General features: G+C 33.7%; 1 protein-coding gene across 2 annotated transcripts; it reads left to right on the forward strand.

Annotated features, from left to right (window-relative positions):
* Positions 1–7,096: 7,096 nt before the first annotated feature.
* Positions 7,097–19,447, forward strand: LOC140961515 (cellulose synthase-like protein G2). 2 transcript variants are annotated; one of them, XM_073420087.1, is made up of 8 exons: positions 7,098–7,787; positions 9,099–9,185; positions 15,071–15,199; positions 16,198–16,407; positions 17,254–17,356; positions 17,458–17,639; positions 18,171–18,521; positions 18,753–19,447. In XM_073420087.1, exons 1-8 carry the CDS (start codon positions 7,188–7,190, stop codon positions 19,323–19,325), a joined length of 2,235 nt encoding a protein of 744 aa, XP_073276188.1. In that variant the 5' UTR covers positions 7,098–7,187; the 3' UTR covers positions 19,326–19,447. The 2 variants fall into 2 exon arrangements, with proteins under 2 accessions (XP_073276190.1, XP_073276188.1); XM_073420089.1 differs by lacking the exon at positions 9,099–9,185 and having other exon boundaries at positions 7,097–7,787.
* Positions 19,448–20,275: the final 828 nt, after the last annotated feature.

Here is a 20,275-nt window from a genome sequence, read left to right on the forward strand (position 1 = left end):
GGCATTTTACAGAAAATTGCCGATCCAGTTTTGCAGCAAGCGTGGTGATTCAGGACAACTTCTGAACCCAAAAATGAAAGATTCTAGAAGGTTTGGAGAAACAATGTTCCAGTTGAGAGCAGATAGAACGCTCCAACCCGAAGATATGGAATACCTGAAGATAATTCTACATCAGAATGAAGTAGAGTTTGAATCTAAGGTATCCTTAGAAGATGTCAAGAAGAGAATCAAAGAAAATTACAATGAAGATCCTTTGGCATGGTGTGACAGAAAGCAACTCAAAGCTTGTCTTAAAATTAAGGAAGGCAAAGAGTATGAATTTGTCCGTTGCAAGCCTATCCCAATGAATATTATTGATCAAAGGGATATGCAGATTATAATCAAGGAACATTTGGACCTTGGTTTAATCAAAGCAGGAATGTCACCATATAGTAGTCCAGGTTTTCTGGTAAGAAATCATGGTGAGATAAAACGAGAAAACCCAGATTAGTTATTAATTATCAAGAAATTAATATGATTCTGGAGTTTGATGGGTATTTTATACCTAGTAGAGAACATCTAATAAGTTGCATACGCAATGCTAAGATATTCTCTAAGTTCGATTGTAAGTCCGGATTTTATCAGATTCGGATGCAAGAAGAAAGCAAGAAATTTACAGCGTTCTCTACACCTCAGGGACATTATATTTGAGAAGTATTACCAATGGGATTGGCTAATTCACCCCAGATATTTCAAAGAAAGATGGATAATCTTTTTAAAGATTATTTTAAATTTATGTTTGTTTATATTGACGTGTTTTAATAGCGTCTAAAAATATAAATGTACATGTTAAGCATTTAGAGATTTTCTCTAATGTTTGTAAAAAAGAAGGATTGGTTTTATGCGAAAAGAAAGCAGTCATTGCTACAAGAAAGATTGAATTCCTCGGAATTGAAATCGATGAGTCAGGAATTATACTGCAAGAACACATAGTGGAAAAAGTGCAGAGTTTTCCAGAAAGTCTCAAAGACAAGAAGCAACTTCAAAGTTTTTTAGGAGTTGTTAATTTTGCTGGGATGTTTATCAAAAACCTAGCAAAACATAGGAAAGTGTTTAGTCCATTATTGAAAAAAGATGCTAGATTTATATGGACGGATGAACACACAAAAGGATTATGTCAATTAAAGAAGATTTGTAAGAATCTTCCAAAAATGGCTATTTCTCAAGATGAGGATGATCTGGTATTGTATACTGATGTCAGTGATCATTGGTGGGCAGCAGTTCTTACTAAGCTCACACCAGATGGAGAACAACCATGCAGGTATTGTAGCGGTTTATTCTCAGATGCAGAAGCCATAAGATGGCATATCAACGAGAAAGAATTTTATGCAGTAAAAAGGGCTTTTGAAAAATGGCCATTATTTTTATTTGCAAAAAAATTCACTTTGAAAGTTGATAACACACAGGTGAAAGCTTTCTTAAGGAATAGAATTAAATCTAAACCTGAGAAGACCAGATTATTAAGATGGCAGGCATTATGTCAAAATTATATTTTTGATATTATGATAATTAAATCTCATGAAAACATTCTTGCAGATTTTTTAATAAGAGATGGACAGCATTGACATTAATGCTATTATCAAGATGCAGAGGCATTTGAGGGAACACCTTGAAATGCTTCAAACCGAGTTTAACAAGTTAGCACTAAACGCAGAAGTTGCGGGAAGGTTTCAACAAGCTGATAAGAGAATTGTCTCTGATCGAATTTCAGGATGTTTACAGGCATATACTCAGTTATGGTCTGTAATGCAAAGGCCTATCCTCTAAGGCATTGAGAAACCACTGGTTTCCCAAATGGAGAGTTTTCGAGTACAGGACTCTATACCTGGAGCAGGGGATTCAAATACCCCTAGCACAAGTGTTAAGTCGGGATCATCTCCAGATGAGCCGGCTGAAACAAAAATTGAGACTCCAGATCCTTATCTCGAGTCCTCACGTCAACCCTTTAACTCGGGGATTGAAGAGGGAGAGATCAACTTTAGGCCTCGTACTGACAAAGGCAAAACTAAGGTTGGTACTAATGAAAATGCAATTTCTCCATTTCAGGTTTACCAACAGAATTGGGAGAAATTAAACACAAGAATTGGCATCAACCCAGCCATGGTTCGAGTTGATGTTGCAGGAAAATATCCTAGGGAATGGATGAAATAAAATTCATATCCAAAGGAGGTCAAAGCCTGGTATGAATTTGGGGCTCTTGCCTCAGTTTATACTACTTCGCCCAGCTTCCCGGAGATATCAGCATTACAAAATGGATTCAGGAAGCTGTTCATGAGACTTGGGCAAATAATGATCATTTGTCCAGAGGAGATGTTTTGGAGCTATACTTTTTCAGTGCAGCACCAGAACCAGCAGGAAAAGGCTCACACGAAGCCTTTCATTTTATCAAGCTAAGGAGGCCAGACATGAATTCTCAAAAATTTATAAAGGATCCTCCTACAAATGAAACCCCCTTAGTCTCTTCATTTAATGAAGATGATATGTCTACCAGGAGAGCATGGGGTATCTGGGTCTGTCTCACAGAGATGGACAAAGTCAAGTTTCCATTTAAGTTTTACCAAAATTCTTTAAATGGATCATTCCTGTTAAACACTATGACAGGAAAAACTACAAGCTTTGCAGAAGATCTATTCGAAAAGAAAAGAAATCTTCTATGGAACAGCAAGATGCCGGCAAGTAAAGAGACTCGCCGAAAGTTCTGTAATATGGCACACATAGGAAGATGGTCAGAAAACATCTGCCTTGAATGCCAGAATCAGAAAGAACCGGAATTCGGTAAAGGTTTCAAACCGAGATCTGATCGGAAACATTCTACCGAAGCAAGGACAAGTGGGGAAGGACCACATTCACATTCTCCTCGAGGATACAAAAAGCCTAAGATTCCTCGACAAAATTAAAAGAGACATGTGACTAAGCCCACTCACCAAAAGAAAATCCACCATGTGAGTGGAAGGACAGGACCACCAATAATCGGTGGAAAAATGACAAAGAACATTGGATACCTTATTTTTAAAGATAAAGGAAATCCAATCAAAAACAAGAAACTGGACCCAAAAATTCACAATATAAATACGGATAATTGGGAACCAGTAAAACACACCAGAAAATAAAAACTCAAAGATGTACCGAGTATATCTTAAAGTTTTGAAAAGAAGGATAAATTACAAGAGAAGTGAAGCTGCTGCTCTTAGATCAATAATTAAAATGTACAAAGAAAAGGGTAATGAGATAACAGCAGATCTATTCCAGACTCATCTCTATTGGTATCTCGGAGAGCTAAGAGAAGATGCGAAGTTGATTTCTAGATTGATAATCTCGACAAAGACGTTTTGCAAGAAAAGTGGGGGGACCATTTTAAAAGACCACTCAACCACTACATGGTCCCAAGGCAAGCTGTAAAGGCTTATCAAGATTTGAAGTCCGAGTTTCAAATCCGAAGAAGCCTTCTATAAATAAAGCAGGAAGAAGGAAGTGAAGATCATCGAACATTTTCCTCATTTCTTTCAATCATAAGTTGTAATATTTTCTCTTTCAAGTTTATGTGTTGTTCAAGTTCGGCTACTATAAGTAGCTAAGCAAGTTCCTCCTCCTCGACATGAGGTTTCTATGTAATAAATAAATGTTTGTGTTTGAATAAAGAGATCTTTGCTCTCAGCCCCTCTCATGTATTATTTTCAAAATTTTATCTTTTATTGTACACCCTAAGGTAGGAAACGAATTAGGGTTGTGCTAAGTGCTGCTGAAGGAATCTGCGTCGGTAACCATCGGTTGCGATCGTGTGGTTGGATTGTGAGGAGCAGTCCGTAAAATACGGTGGATATAACCCGGTGGCATTCTGGTCAAAGAGGTAAAAGATTTAATTTATTTTACGGAAGCATGATGGGCCTTGAATTTAAAAATAAAAATCAATTATTTAAAAATAAGGTTTGAGGGGTATTTTGGGAAATTGGGTATTGAAACCAAATTTGAAAGAAAATGGGTACTGAATCCTAAGTTACCCATCAAATAATACCATTTATTGCTCTATCCTTTTCCTCACTTAAGTCCAGATTAATCAATCAATTGATTGAGCGAATAAGTGGGTAATGGGAAAAATCGTTGTTAAGGTCTTATTTTCGACTTCTCGTCAAGTATCGAGAAGTTGTTGCTACGAGTTTCAGTTTGAAAGTGTTTTCTTATAAGTTGAGTTTAGTTTGTGCAAATAATTGTATAAATCAAATATTCTCGTGTCATTTATCTGCTCGTACTCACGTGTTCTTACTTTATTGGTTATGTCACAGATCAATATTTAGTCTGACTGGATAATTTCGATCTATCTGTTTGAAATTTTTCCGCATTTTTCATTGTTATGAGTAGCTCAAATGATTGGTTAGATCAAGAAAAGACACTTTTGGTCGCTAAACTACCAAAAGTCTAGTCTCTAGGTCAAGATCTAGATGGGAGGCCAAAACCTCATACCACGGTCTGCCCTCTTCCTTCAATTGGACCTCATCGGCCTTTAGTTGCCTAAGTCTTCTTGATTTTTCTGCTTGGGTCTCAGGGTGATTGGATTCGGGAGGGCTTGGCTTGGATCTAGAAGGCCCGGGCTCATCTATGGGGGATAGGATCTCGTCTAGGTGGTCTAATAGTTCTTGGACCCTGGACTCATCAGGAGAAGACGTCCTAAACCTTAATACTAAATTAAAACGAATAAACTTACTGAGGAAGGGGTCGGATGTTAAAGGATCGGGTATAAATTTGGCTGGTCAGGAATTTTCTCGGAATTTCAGTAGAGTAATAGCTCGGATGAAAGGAAAGTAAGAATATGCTCCGGAGACCCTGTATTTATAGAGGACAAGAGTGTCAAGACAACCGTCTGATAACCAAAAATCAAGGGCCCGGATCTTCTCGGGCAGATGTACCGTCGCCTCGACAACCGAGCTGTCAGAGAATCTTGGCCATCCATATATGCTTCACACAGATTGACTCCTGGACCGTCCGATATGCCATGCATAATCGAAGAAACACACTCCAATCATGAGGAGCGCAGGAAGAAGGGCTCGGAGTCCGACCATATTTTCTTAGTCTAAATTTCATACTTCGTTTAGACTAAAGGGGGTACTATTGATGCCCCCTAAAATTGGTATACCTGGGCAGATCCGAGCCCACATCAAGATGGAGCCTAGCACTATCAGGAGTCCAAGCCCGCAATGCCTACCCTATCATAGGTCCGAGCCTATAAGTCAGACCCCTAGATTATGTGACCAGGACGTTCTCCTCAATACTGGGCCCTAGAAGACTGAACCCATCAACTTGGTCGGGAAGCGCGTGCCCCTGTACAGATAGAGAATGAGAGAAGCTCCGAAAAATCTAGTATTTGATCAAATCTTATCAAGATAATGCAGGTTTTAACCTCCATGTAAGAATCCAAGTCGTGTTGGTCTCTGAGTTCTACGAAATCCTATCATTTAAGTCATCTTATCTTCAGTAGAGTCCTACTATGACTAGAGTTCTACTCCCACAATGTAACTAGTTTTTCGTGAATCTATACATACAAGATATTGACCATAATTTTATTCATTCACACTCCCTTGCTCACTTAGCACTATTATATTTCGCTCTTAAATTTGCTATATGGACTGACTTAATCATCGGAAGGGTCACGTCGAAAACTCTATGGCCCCCCTAGCCTTATTTCTGTCTATGCAGAACTTAGAATTCCGACCCGACCCATTCAGCTATGAAGATTTGAAGACTCTCCAGACCGAATCTGAGATAAAATTTTGGTATTATCAAATTATATTCACAATGTTACATATCAATACAATGATACATTTCTTAAAATTCACAAATATACATACGAATCCACATATATACACATATACATATAAACATTAAATGATTTAATTTTTAAATAAGCAAATTTATTTACTAATATAAATTTTAAAAAAATATTTCAAACTCAAAATGTAATCTATATAAATTAATTATTAGTTCAAAAAAATTAATAAAAAATAATTTGTAATATCAGATACAAAATCTATAAAATTCTATATTTACAAAAGGAGTAGGTCTCTTGTGAGACGGTCTCACGGATCTTTATCTGTGAGACGGGTCAACCCTACTGATATTCACAATAAAAAGTAATACTCTTAGTATAAAACATAATACTTTTTCACGGATGACTCAAATAAGATATCCGTCTCACAAAATACGACCCGTGAGACCGTCTAAGAAAAGTTTTTGCCATATGACAATTCAGTTTAAATTTAATGCAGAAGCTGCTAAAATCACGTCGTGATCACCTCTACAAAAAAGAGAAATACAATTAAAAGTTTTTTACAAAATAATTTTGAAGACCCCAACTTGCATGAAAAACCTGAATATTTACTAGGAAACTTCACCACATGATTTTGGCACCATATTTTCGAATTCATGCAACCTAATGCAACCATATTCTTGAAAGTTTGAATAATAATTTTTCATTTAATCACATTATTGACCACCATTACACTTCCTTCAATATCAATTGTGTAACATCCTTAATTTTGATCGGGGCATTATGATCTTAAATAGGTTGTTAATAGCCTTAAAATCGAGAATAATTGCATCCCATTCAGATTCCACTTCCTTCCTTATAAATAATAAACTAACACTTGAAAGAATGCACACCATATAGGTAATTGTCCATAACTCTTTGTCGTCACAATAAGACTCGGAATCCAATCTTTACCGTTCAGAAAATATTATCTTATGTTTTTAATATCATGTACAAAATTCAGTCAAATTCAACGGTTTAATTTTTTTATAGCCCTGACACAGTGGGTAAGAATAACAATTATATGACCCTTACATGGTGGGCGAAAATAACCATTATACGACCCCGACACGGTAAATAAGAATAACCGTTATATAGATTTGATGCGGTGGGTAATAATAACCTTTAACATCATGAAGTACTAAATGGGTTTCAGTGCTATATGTATTTATAAGTCGTCAAAACATAGCTTAATTTTTTTACTTGAATAATATTTAGTCAAAAAATATCCTAAATAAAATAATATTAATTAATATGAACGTACTAAAATACGAATAGTCCGTGTTTACTAACATGAATAGACGCCGACTCATCTCACTCCACCGATTTCCACGAACTAAAGAAACAAGCGATGGATAATTCACTTCCGCTGACTGAGTGCCGTATCAAAAGAACCGACCTAATATTCAACAGGCTCCACACTTTCCTCCATGGATTTGCCCTCCTAGCCTTGCTTTACTACCGAATCGAAACCCTTTTTCGTATCCTTAAAGGAACGAACAGCACAATCTTTCTACCCTATTTTGTCCTCTTCATATCTGAACTTGTCCTCTCCTTCATCTGGCTTCTTGCCCAGGCTTCTAAATGGAGACCCGTAACTCGGATCGTATACCCCGAGAGATTGCCTGGAAACGAAGAGCTTCCCTCCATCGACGTTTTCGTGTGCACGGCGGACCCGGAAAAGGAACCGATCGTTCAGGTTATGAACACTGTCTTGTCAGCTATGGCTATGGATTACCCCTCTGGTAAGCTTCACGTTTATCTATCAGATGACGCTGGATCTTATGCTACGCTTTGTGCTACGAGGGAGGCCTGGAGATTCTCCAGGGTCTGGATTCCTTTTTGTCGGAAGTACGAAATTAAGAATAGGTGCCCGGGGGTCTATTTCTCTTCTGAAGAAAATGGCGATGACTCGTCTAGTGAGTTTGACGTTGAAAAGCTGGAGATCGAGGTACGTTTCTCTATAAAAGTATATTGTATTAGTCTAAGGCTATGTTTGGTAATCATTCCCTCATCTTATGTTGGTTCATTTTTTATTTAACACGAGCCTTCATTATTTATGTTAATTGTGTGATCCTTCTTCAAAGATGTGATAATGTATAATTTTTGAATAGTGATAATGATAAGATTATATATTGATCATAATACTCTTGAATTGTTTTTCTTCAATATAATATGAAAATTAAAATTAGTAAAAATTTAATAATTAGTATAATATTTAAATTTTTATTATATTTTTTTATAAATTAATTTCATATATTTTTATTATTTTAAATCATTTTAAAGAAAATAAATTGTAATGCAAATCTATCTTAAATTAAATTTTTATAAATTTCTAATCTTATTAATTATTAATTAATTTTTTTTATGAAAATAAATATTTATTAAATTCTAATTTATTTTGTTTAAGGATTACCGTAATATTTTAAAATATATTTCTAATAAATATATTTAAATTAATTTTAATAAATATAAATTATAATTATAAATATTTAATTATTTATCTAATTATTTTAAGAATATATATTTAACTAACACTTGGTACATTTTGGTCATTGAAATAAAATTTACAAAATTAATCAATCATTTTAAAATCATACCAAACACCATGTTATTTATCCCACCATACTATTAATCCATATCTCTCATTTTTTAATCACTCTAATTACTAATCATTTACTTATCCCATCACACGTACCAAACGGAGCCTAAGAAAATAATTTTTCTTTTCAAAAATTATATATAATTTATTTGACCTAAATTCTCTTTGGTCATTCTTACTGTTATATATATATATATGTGTGTGTCCAGTTCCAGATGTTGGTGTTCCAGATGTTGGTGTTATACGAGCTTCAATCCATCACCCATCGACATGTGTTAACAAAGCTAATTTGGTGTATGAAATTTATACCTTTTTAGTATATGATATTAATTCACTATTAACCTAAAAGTTACAGTTAAAGATGACAATGAGACGGATTTAGATTCGGGGTGGGTTTGGCTAATCCAGGGCTCGCTCAGCCAAGAAAAATTAAGACCGAATCCGTGTTGCCTCTTTTTTAACTCTAAAAATATTAATCATATATAAGCACACCAAATCGCTAGTAATTATTAAACACGAGGTGGCAATGTCTCCGGGAAAAAATAAGTATATATTTTTCGATGATTTTATATAAAATTAAAATTTCAGTTTTATTAATAATTTTTTAAGAAAAAGGATTTATAATAATTATTTTTTTTTGAATTAATTTTATTTGTGCAGAAAAAGTACAAAGAATTGAAAGGCTGTTTGATGCAAATTGCAGAAAATGCCACTCCTGCCAGCAGAGAGCATCCACCGATGATTCAGGTAAATCATACCTAATAATTTCTAACTCTCGTGCTATGATATTTGATAGGTCAGAGAGCTATCTATAGACAATTATGGTAAAATACGATGTGTATTTTGTAATAAAATTAGAGAATAAAATATTTTTTTTAAAAATTAAAATGAAATTTATTAATTTTTGAAATTGACATGATAAAGAGAAAAAAAATAAAATGTCAATAAAAATTTGATACGTATAATTGGATTGTTAGAGAGTGTTTTGAGAATTATAAAAAAGCTTATCCGCTATAAAGTTAGTTAGTAATGATTTAATTTTAATAAATAACATAAATATTGTTATTGTATTCTTATTAAATTTATGTAATATTTACACTAATTGACATATATTTTTTTATTGGAAATTTTAACATTCTAATTATTTCAAAATTTTAGATAATTTTTTTTTGAATCAAGAGTTTTTATTTTTAAAATACATTAAATTATGATTTTGTTTTAGAATATAAATGCTTTTCAACGATCATAAGTATCATTTCTCGACAGAATGAACACGTCGCTTTCAGTCACCATACATATCAATAAAAGCTCATTTAAGTTTTTTTTTTCCGACTTTTAGCTCCTAGCTTCTGAAATAGCTAATATATCATAGATGACATAAGAAACTTTCTATCATTCGGGAATTGGTAGAATAGTGTGTAATCATACTTGAACAGGTAATCGTTGAACGACTTGAGTTGCAATATGTAGTGCAATTGGAATTTAAACAGTTTAACCATGTGTACTGCATTTAAGACTTGATCCGATCAGATTATATGACCTCTTGCAGTTAGAGTTATGATAATTAGCGGCTTGAACTTTTGATATTCAGATTGAGCGGCTTAACTTGATCCAGCGTCGAAAATCCTGAAGTGAATTACAAATAATATGTAGCTAAATACTATACAAATCACATTGTCATTACAACATTAAAAAATTCCAAGATATTAATAAACTTGCGGAAGCGCTTACAATTTGAATTCAAACTTAAATAAATGAAACTAAAATAAAATTCTTGATTCATCATATTATCAACCCCAAAATCGGTATTGTTCATCTTCATCGATTTCCTCTTCTGACTTATCTTGGGATGTTAGAATAAGGGGTGAGTGATATGATCGTCACTCGGTAAGTGGAGGCCGTTCGAGCACATACATAACAAATACATATGATCTTTGAAAAAATCATCATATCATGTATAACATATTTCGTATCATATATCATAAGCATAAACATAAGCATAGTTTGACCTAAACACTGAGATTCATCTACTTTCAATGGTTTACTGATATCAATCCTTAATTTTTATTCCTCTAAAGGGACGAGACAATATCACAGTTACAATCCCACCGTGTAAGGGTCATAAAGATATCTCATATTGGGATTCTCACACATATCAAACTGAATCCTCACAGTGTCAAAACATAGAAAATACGATAATCATATCAAGAAGGGGTAGAAGAAGAATTGTACTCAATCGTAACTTTTGGAAAAAATGAAACAATGCATAAGCTTATGATTGCTTGGAAATTTCGAAACCACGAGAAAATCATGCAGATGACACATCCAAAACGCAGCAGCACTTCGACTAGAAAATTAGTGGTCTTGCAGAATTATTTGCGACTTATTGCATCATTGGATTCATGCTCAAATTTTCACACTACATTCAGACTTACGTCAACTAAATTATGAACTGTAGAGATCTGGTATGGAAGTCGTTTTGACCTGTTATGAATTAAAAAACCATATGTATATGTTTCTCGCATAAAATCTGATCAGTTTTCTTGCAAAGATTACATAGAGAAAACTAATGGATTTGGAAGAAGTTTGAATATGATGATCAAAACATATGATAGTGTATTCTGAATAGTGTAGATCGGATTTGGATAGAATCTTGGCCTGAATGTATCACTCTGAAATGGACAAAACTTCGCCTTACAAAATCTTTGAAAATGCTGCAGCACTTAGGAGAGAATTTTCGAAATATAGAGTGAATTTGAAGGTGTGATTTTTGAGAATGAAGTGGTGGTATTTATAAGGGTGATGTTAAAATCTTACTATAATTTTGTTGATATTTCTTCAATAATTTTGAGATAATTTTTCCATAATTTTGAGATACTTCTTCCATACATAATATCACGCCAAAATTTGAAATTTGATGTTGGACTAGATGGTTGAATGTAGACAGTTTTCTTGTACAGATGCATAATGTATCTAGACTATACTTAAATCTGTCAGCTTTCTTGTCAAGAAAAACTGCCTTGTATGTAATAGTCTCTTCCAAATTTGATGGAAATCTCAGCCTTGATTTTCGAGATTAATACATATTTTGCACTGGATTTCGAATTATATGTATTTATTAGATTGAAATTTCAAATACCATTTATTATTTAATATTTTGGAATTTATTATTTTTAAAATAATATCATAACTCGAAAATAAATTCTTATACATGTCTTGGTTTAAATAAATAATTACATGTTAAAAAATTTGGGTTCTCACAGCTGGATACTTATATAGCTCGATGTTCTTATTTGTCAATCACAATAACTTAAGGTAATAGAAAGATTTAGCAATTTATTCTTTTTTGGTGATTACAAAACCAAGATGTAAAATTATAAAGAGATTATATAAAAATTTAAGTCACAGAGAATTTGAAGAACAATTGTATTTCATTAAGTGTGCGTTAAAAAAAAAATCCTATTACACATAATAAAAATTTTTTGAAGCTTGCACCTCCGCTGCCACCACCCCATTTTCTTTTTTCTTCTTCAAACCATATCCTCTTCTCTTCTCTCTTATACTACTCATATCTTTCTCCGTAATAACTAAGGGCGTAAACGAACCGAGCTGGTTTCCGAGCTTTATGAGCCGACTCAAAAAATATTTGATTAATATTCGAGCTTATCGAATTCGAGTTGAATTTGAATATGTTCGAACTTTTTTCGAGCCGAACTCGAGCCCAAATAATTTTATTCGATAGTTCGTGAGCCTTAATATTTTATTATTATGATATAATTATATATTAAATAGATAATTTTTGAACCTTTTGAGTACTTATTTTTGAGCAATAGTTCCGATAGTTCGTGAATATGCTCGAATCTTTCGAGCGGATTCGATTTTTTTATACCCCTAGTCAGAACACCTCTTCTGTTCTTCAAATTTTTTTTTATAATATACAACTTCCTCATAACTTCCTCATTTTTTACATCACCACATTGTATATATTCAATAATTTCTTGAAACTGGGTGCCCATTGGAGACTGAAGGAGATTAAACCCTACGTCCATATGTTGTTTAACTTGGTTAATTTTACGGAGGACTTGTTTCTTGAAGTTGTCGAAGGCGATGGTATGAGAAAAATGCTTTACTTCAACATTGGATAATCTGGTGAAACATGATTTGAGGAATAGTTGACTCATCAAATTCAAAATATGTTCATGTTGACTTGAGGAGTTGAAACATCTTCGTTATTTGTTTCAGAGGAGAAGAGAGTGGGCTGAATTATTAATTATCTGCTAGATGGATCTTCAACAGATTGAGAAGTTAATTGAACGGTTGGAGCGACTGCGGCTTGATCATTAACATGTTGTAGATCAGCCAAAACTTAGTCATGCACATCAGCTGTCCTGAGGATTATCATCTCCTTACCGTTCAGATTTTCTATAGAGTTAATATGATCAACTTGCATATCTGCACCGGTGGGAGTGCTAGGCACTGATTCCAGATTCAGATCCTTCTCACATAAACACCTTCTTGCTCAGTGGTGTGATCTTGGAGCATAGAAGAAGAAGGGTCCATCTTTGATTGGTCAAACTCAAACTGTGAGAGTGACCTAACAACATCATCTGGAGATATTAATGGAATCTTTGGGAGATCTTTAACTCAAATCGTCGAGGGAGGATGGGAGGAAAGAACATCTGTACCTACATACATATTTTCCAATCATCATAGTTTTATTTAGAAAACATTAGAATCTTGTCAAAATGAGTCATTTGAAAATATATAAGTTATTAGAGTTTAAGAAAAACTCTCTTACCGCTTGTTGGGATCGAATTAGGGTTTAGAGGAGATGGATACACTCTTATAAAATCTTTTTGAAAGTTGAGCTGTTGTTAACAATTTTTAGGTTGTTAAACTATATTCTTGAACGGCTACCTTCTCTAGACCACTAAAAAAAAAAAAATGAATGAGCGTGAAAATGTGAGGTTTGACTAGTGATAAAGTATATATTAGGCAATTGACATTTAACAAAAAATGTTTAGATATGAGCGGTTAGATAAAGAATGTTTAAATGTAAAGAAGACAATTATTTATGGGTGTTCGGAAATAACTACTCTTACTTCATTCTTTCATCTACTTAAGAAGTAATTCATTAAAAGGGTAGCACAATGAGATCTTTGGAGATCTGATGTAATATGATAACCGTGTGCTTAAAATGAGCAGCTTGAAATATGGTAGCTTAAGTATGCTTAAGAATCTTGAATGAGTGCAGACTTGAAAGATGTAAGCTCATTATCGTGAATCAACTAACTGACTTCATATAGAGTCCGCATATATATGGATCAAAACCTCCAACATTCGGAAATTCTTTTCAACGATATTCTGTATCGCTTCTGACATAATGAAATGTCTTTTTTGGTCGTCGTACATATCATGAAATTATCATTTAATCTTAGTATATACTTCAAAAAGTTTTGGATGTATACGAACTCTCAGTTCACCGAAAAACACAATATAACCCAATGGTCAACTTTAACAGCTTGAGTTTGATGGGTAGCACAATGAGATCCTTGGAGATCTGATGTAATATGATAACCGTGTGCTTAAAATGAGCAGCTTGAAATATGGTAGCTTAAGTATGCTCAAGAATCTTGAATGAGTGCAGACTTGAAAGATGTAAGCTCGTTATCGTGAATCAACTAACTGACTTCATATAGAGTCCGCACCCCCAACATTCGGAAATTCTTTTCAACGATAATCTGTATCGTTTCTGACAAAATGAAAATGTCTTTTTTGGTCGTCGTACATATCATTAAATTATCATTTAATGTTTCTTTGTTTTTTTTACTTTTATTTATCTCGTAGCTTCTGAAAAACGGATATGAAACTTTCTGTCATTCGAGAATTGATAGGATACTGTGTAATCAAACTTGAACTAGTAGTCTTTGACTGGCTTGTGTTGCAGTCATTTTGAATTGCTTATATGTGACTGGTTGTAGTGTGGTTGGAATTTAATGGTTTACCCATGTGTACTTCATTTAAGATTTGATCCGGTTAGATGACAGATGATCTATTGTAGCTAGAGTTATGATGATTAACGGGTTGAACTCTTGATATTCTTATTGAGCAGCTTGACTTGATCCAACGGTCAAAAAAATGAAACAATTTGATTTTGTTATTTGTCAATCACAAAAACTTAGGGTAATAAATACATTCTCACACATGTATACTACTTTCTCGTCAAAAATAAAATTCCTCAAATTTATTTTCCAATTCATGATACTCGGCCATCAGCTAGGAAATTTCCGGTGGCAATTTTCAATTTTGGTATAAAAAAATGCCGAAACTGGGAAAAAAATGTAAGTTATTGCAACAAGAGTGCAAATTAACTCATAACATGACTAAAACTAGAGAAAGTGCAAGTTACGATATCAAAAATATAAAATTCCCGATAAGATAGATGCATTAGATCTGGGATTATAAAAGTTCATATTGAAATAAGGAAAAATAAAAAATTTGGTTACGTAAATCGGTATTATTTGGATTTTGGTTCTCTAAAAAGACAAGAATTAAATCTTATTATTATAGCTTATTTAGCATTTGAAGGAATATATTTTTGACAAGATTTAAATTCAATTTTGTATTGACAGGTGATTAATGACATAAATTCAAGTTGGAAGGATGCAAATCAAGAAGATATGCCGCTTCTTGCTTATGTTGCCAGAGAGAAAAGACCTTCTCATCCTCATCATTTCAAAGCCGGAGCTCTAAACGTTCTTGTAAACCTTTCTTTAAACTTACACAAACCGTTCACCTAGGCAATGGAATCTCATTTTTTTTTTAAAAAAAAGAAAACTGCAATTTTGGTACTATATTTTGTTTGTTTACGATTTTGATCTTCTACATAATCCAATTTTAATCTTAGTTTTTTTATTTTTTTATTTTTGATAATTTTAGTGATTTTTAATTGAAAGTGCTTGTTGAGGTGCAATAATTGTCCTTGCTTGGTAGAGTAATCGAACCGTGGTTCTTGAGCTGCTGTGCGGTTTAAAAGATTTGAGTTGCACAATTACCACCAGCTATAGCTTTTGGTGAAGCGGTAAACACTCGGTCCTACAATTGGTATCAGAGCCAAGGTCACGGGTTCGATTCCCATTGATTGCAAAGAGTGCAATTATTGGTAGGGAGATTGTTGATGTGCAATAATTGTCCTTATTTGGTAGAGAAATCGAACCGTAGTACTTGAGCTGCTGTGCGGGTTAAAAGATTTGAGTTGCACCATTACTACCAGCTATAGTTTTTGGTAAAGCGATAAGCACTTGGTCCTATCGTGCTTAATTAGTATTACACAAATCAACGCCATGTTGGTATCATGTAGACGTCAGATCGGAAAATGGTGACTAAAATTGAGAAAATAACAAAGAGAGCGGACCATGATTAATATTCATTTTTTTCCGTGAAATTGCAAAAGTTTTTCCTTCTCTTTTTATCTTTTTAAGAAAATTTGCAAACTCGATCCCACATATTGGCCTTTTTTTTTTTTTTTAAAAAAAATCATATTTAGTTATTTCTTTTTTGAAATGGGAAAATCCATTATTAATATATATATAGGTTTTTGACATGTATCTACGTACCTGAAATATGATAAAACTTTTAACATTATTTTTTTTAACATAAAATTTGAATTCCTCCTTGTCCTGTATGTGCAACCCTCATAAATGTTATTGATTATTTGCATTAAATCTTGGTCATTGAACGAAAAACTTTGAACTCGCAGCTTCGAGCATCTGCTATGATCAGCAATTCTCCGTACATTTTGGTGCTGGATTGCGACATGTATTGCAACGATCCAACTTCTGCCCGCCAAGCAATGTGCTTCTATCTCGACTCTAAGATATCCCAAAAGCTAGCTTTTGTTCAATTCCCGCAGAAATTTCACAATATTAGTGAGAATGATATCCTTGATGGACGTCTTCGATTTATCTGGGTAATTATTTACAGTCTTATAATATATCGCGATTTGGAACTGGAATATAGTTAATACGTTGCAATATCTGATAATGTGCTGCGTTTATATCGTTGAAGCCGCGGGGGTGTTACCTAGTAAATGAGGACGGTCGTCTTCTTTAAAAATAGATATTTAAACGTTTTATAATGAATAGTTACAATGGACTACTCTTATTGAAACTCGAGTTAACTGGTGACGGAGTAGCTGCTACAGGAGCTTATTATATATGCGATTGCATGGGCTTGTGCAGCTAGCCTTGTATTTGCTTTTGTTTCTAGCTACCAAGATTAATTGAATTTTGAGATTTAATCTAGATGAATTTGTTGGAGATTTAACAAAAATACATCTATAAATCATGTGATTAAATCCATATATCACAACACGCCAGGAATTCATGTCTAACTATCAGAAAATATAAATAACAGTAAACACGTACCAGAATCCGTTGATTGATCTAGCGTCAGAGTTATGGATCTTCCAAGGCAACAGAGAATCGACCACTTTATTCTTGCCTTTGATGGGAGAAGGAGAGAGATCTAGAATACGTGTGCCATATGTATTCTGTGTTATATTCTTTGTGCCTTGGGACCAAAACCTTATATAACCTTAGCAGTCATCAACCCATCATAGAAGACCTAATTGGACAGAGTTTCTACACATAAGGTAGATTATACCAATTTATTTAATACTTTGGAAACCTATAATTAATTAGATCACTTTATTGGATCTTTTATTAGATAACTTGTCCATGTACAATTAATTAAATTATGTGAGCCCACAAAATAATTCCAACAGAATTTAGCTAATCTTTGAATGATATTTCAGCAAAAATGGAATGGTTTGGATGGACTACAGGGACCTGTACTATCTGGCACAGGGTTTTACATGAATAGGAAAGCACTCTATGGAACTAACAAAATTCAAGAAGGTGATTAGTTAATACAATGTGACTTGATTAATTTATTATATATATTTTCTTGAAAAATATATATAGTCACCTGGTGTATATATTCTTTGGTTTTGTGACAGATGTTGATCTCGCCCAGCTTCAGAAATCATTTGGTTCATCCAATGAGTTCATCAAGTCTATGTATACGAGTTACCGACCAAATTTCTCCAAGGAGGGGGAGTTTTCTAGTGCATTAATGCTGAAAGAGATGCAGCTCCTCATCTCTTGTAAGTATGGCGATGGCACACTATGGGGGCAAGAGGTAAGCAGAATTCTACATTGTAACCAATCTTATATTCCTGATGAATATATGTGCTATCGGACATGTTCATCAGCCGTATTTGACTGCTATCTTCTAATCCATTGATCACATTAATTGGAATTTCACTTAGCTAAAGGGAGAATTATAAAATTCGTCATGTAACATGGAATGCTTTTACTTTTGATTTATTTTGGTTATACTTTATATTTTTAAAGTCATCAAACTTTTCTGTTATCAACAACTACTGAAGGTTTTGTGATCAGACTTTATACATTTTTCACTCTTTCTATTATTATATGTATGCATGTTAACATTTAATATTTATGTAAATTTCCATAAAAACATGTAAAAAATAATGAAATTTGTGCGATCTCTTTAACTATATCTATTATTTGAGTGAAAAAAATGTGTATGAAAGCAATTTTCTCACTTGGTCATTGTTTCATGTTATGTACTGAAGTTTGTCTCTTATTCAATACCTATTTAGTGGCAACATTTGGTTATCTTTCTCTTGTATGTTTCAAAATGTAGGTGGGATTCAGATATATTTCTTTGGTGGAAGACTACTTTACCGGCTTAAGTCTCCATCGTGAGGGCTGGGTTTCTGTGTATATTGATCCTGTTAGACCATGTTTCTTAGGCGCATCGCCGATATGCTTGAACGATTTTTTTGTTCAACACACACGATGGTATGTTGGGTTGATGCAAGTCGCACTGTCAAGGTTTTCTCCTCTTCTGTTCGGGGTCAAGAAAAAAATGTCATTTTTGCAAAGCATGTGTTATGCAGAACTTGCGTACCTCGCTGTCAATTTTTTGCCTCTTTACTGTTTCTCAATCGTTCCTCAGCTCTGTCTGATCTATGATATTCCTTTGTACCCTAAGGTGAGGCGCATAACGTAATGTACGGATTCTTTGCTAATTGTTTTTCAACTTGTTCTTTCATGAATTTTGTGTGCTTATTGGTCATGCATGCATATAAAACATAAAATAGTTTTTATCTCCATATAATATTTATAGAACTACAAAATCTGACTGACCTCATCTTTGTGTGGCATGAAATGTTTTATGTGTTTCTGACACGAGATTGAGTAATCTCTCCTTGATTTTTCACAGGTTTCAAGCCCTTTTTTTCTATTGTTTCTGTTCATTTTCCTATCATCCCAAATAAAACATCTACAAGAGATCATCTCATTCGGGCATTCAATCAACTCATTGAGGCATTCAATCAACACATGGGGGAATGAACAGAGAATTTGGATGATGAGATCTATGACATGTTGCCTATATGCCACTTTCAACACCATTTTAGAGAAAATTGGTTTTGCGAAATATAGTTTCCAACCAACGAATAAAATTGTCGATGACGAACAAGTCAGACGTTACCAACTAGGGATTTATGATTTTCAAACATCAGCTCTGTTCATGATTCCATTATGCAGCTTGTACGCACTTAATGCTGCTTGTTTTATCATCGGAATTGCGAGGATTTTGCGGAATCAAAGTTGGGAAGACATGTTGATTCAAGCTTTTATTCCATTGTTTGGGATGACAGTGAACTACCCTTTGTTTGAGGGGATGGTGTTCAGGAAAGACAAGGGCAGGGTTTTGCCTTCAATTTCTCTCATTTCTGCTGCTGTTAGTATCTTTTTTTTGTGTTCATGTTCACTTTTGGTCAGTTTCTACTGAGTGATGAATCTTGCATGTTGGTCTTTCTTTCGTACTTTTCACTGTTATTTCATGAATTGTCATGTACTTCGAATACAACTGGTCGTTATAAATAAATGGATTATAAACATATTTGATATTTAGTACTTTTTTTTTCCAATACAAATTGTTGCAGTGCAACAAACCTTTTTGACGAGTTAAGAAATTGAACGCAACATTAACCTTCCGTTTTTAAGCAAATATATAAGAGAAAATGATTTTTTTTTTATCAATTAGCTTGTCAGATTTCAGATTTTGATCCATTAAATTGTTAAAGTTTGGTTTTGATATACTACGTTTTAATTTTCAACTAATTTGGACAAATTGCTGACGTGATATCTGACAAATCAGAAATGAAACAGTTTTCAACTATTTTTGTCGAATTGTTGATCTGATATCTGACAAATCAGCAATTTTCGATGTCATATCAGTAATTTTCAATATCATATCAGTAATTGGACCAAAATATCATAAAATTAAATGTTAAAAAAGCAACTCTAAACTTAACGGACTAAAATCCAAAATTGAATAAGTTAATTGAAAAAAACTATTTTCCCGATAACATAATCCTATTATTTTTGCTGTTATGTATAATTACATAATTCATACAGAACGTCGATCGGTAATATTTTCTATTTCAAGTGACTTGTCTAGATCTATTCCATGGATTGGTGACATACACAAGTTCCGTTGATTTTATTTGATGATGTATAGTTGATAGCTTGTTCGGTTATAATAATGGTTTTAAAAGCGACCGATTTCAAAAAAATATGAGTAGGTTTGGTAACAAAAATCCCCCTTTTACTTGCATTTTGATCGAAAAAAATCATCTCCCGTTTCCTGTGGATTCGACCATGCTCACCATTACACTAATTTTATTTAAAGAGTAGAAATTTAAGTTTGGTGGCACAACGACAGCGCACCACATTCAA

Source organism: Primulina huaijiensis, chromosome 16, assembly GCF_012295235.1.
Source record: "Primulina huaijiensis isolate GDHJ02 chromosome 16, ASM1229523v2, whole genome shotgun sequence".
NCBI classification, from domain to species: Eukaryota; Viridiplantae; Streptophyta; class Magnoliopsida; order Lamiales; family Gesneriaceae; genus Primulina; species Primulina huaijiensis.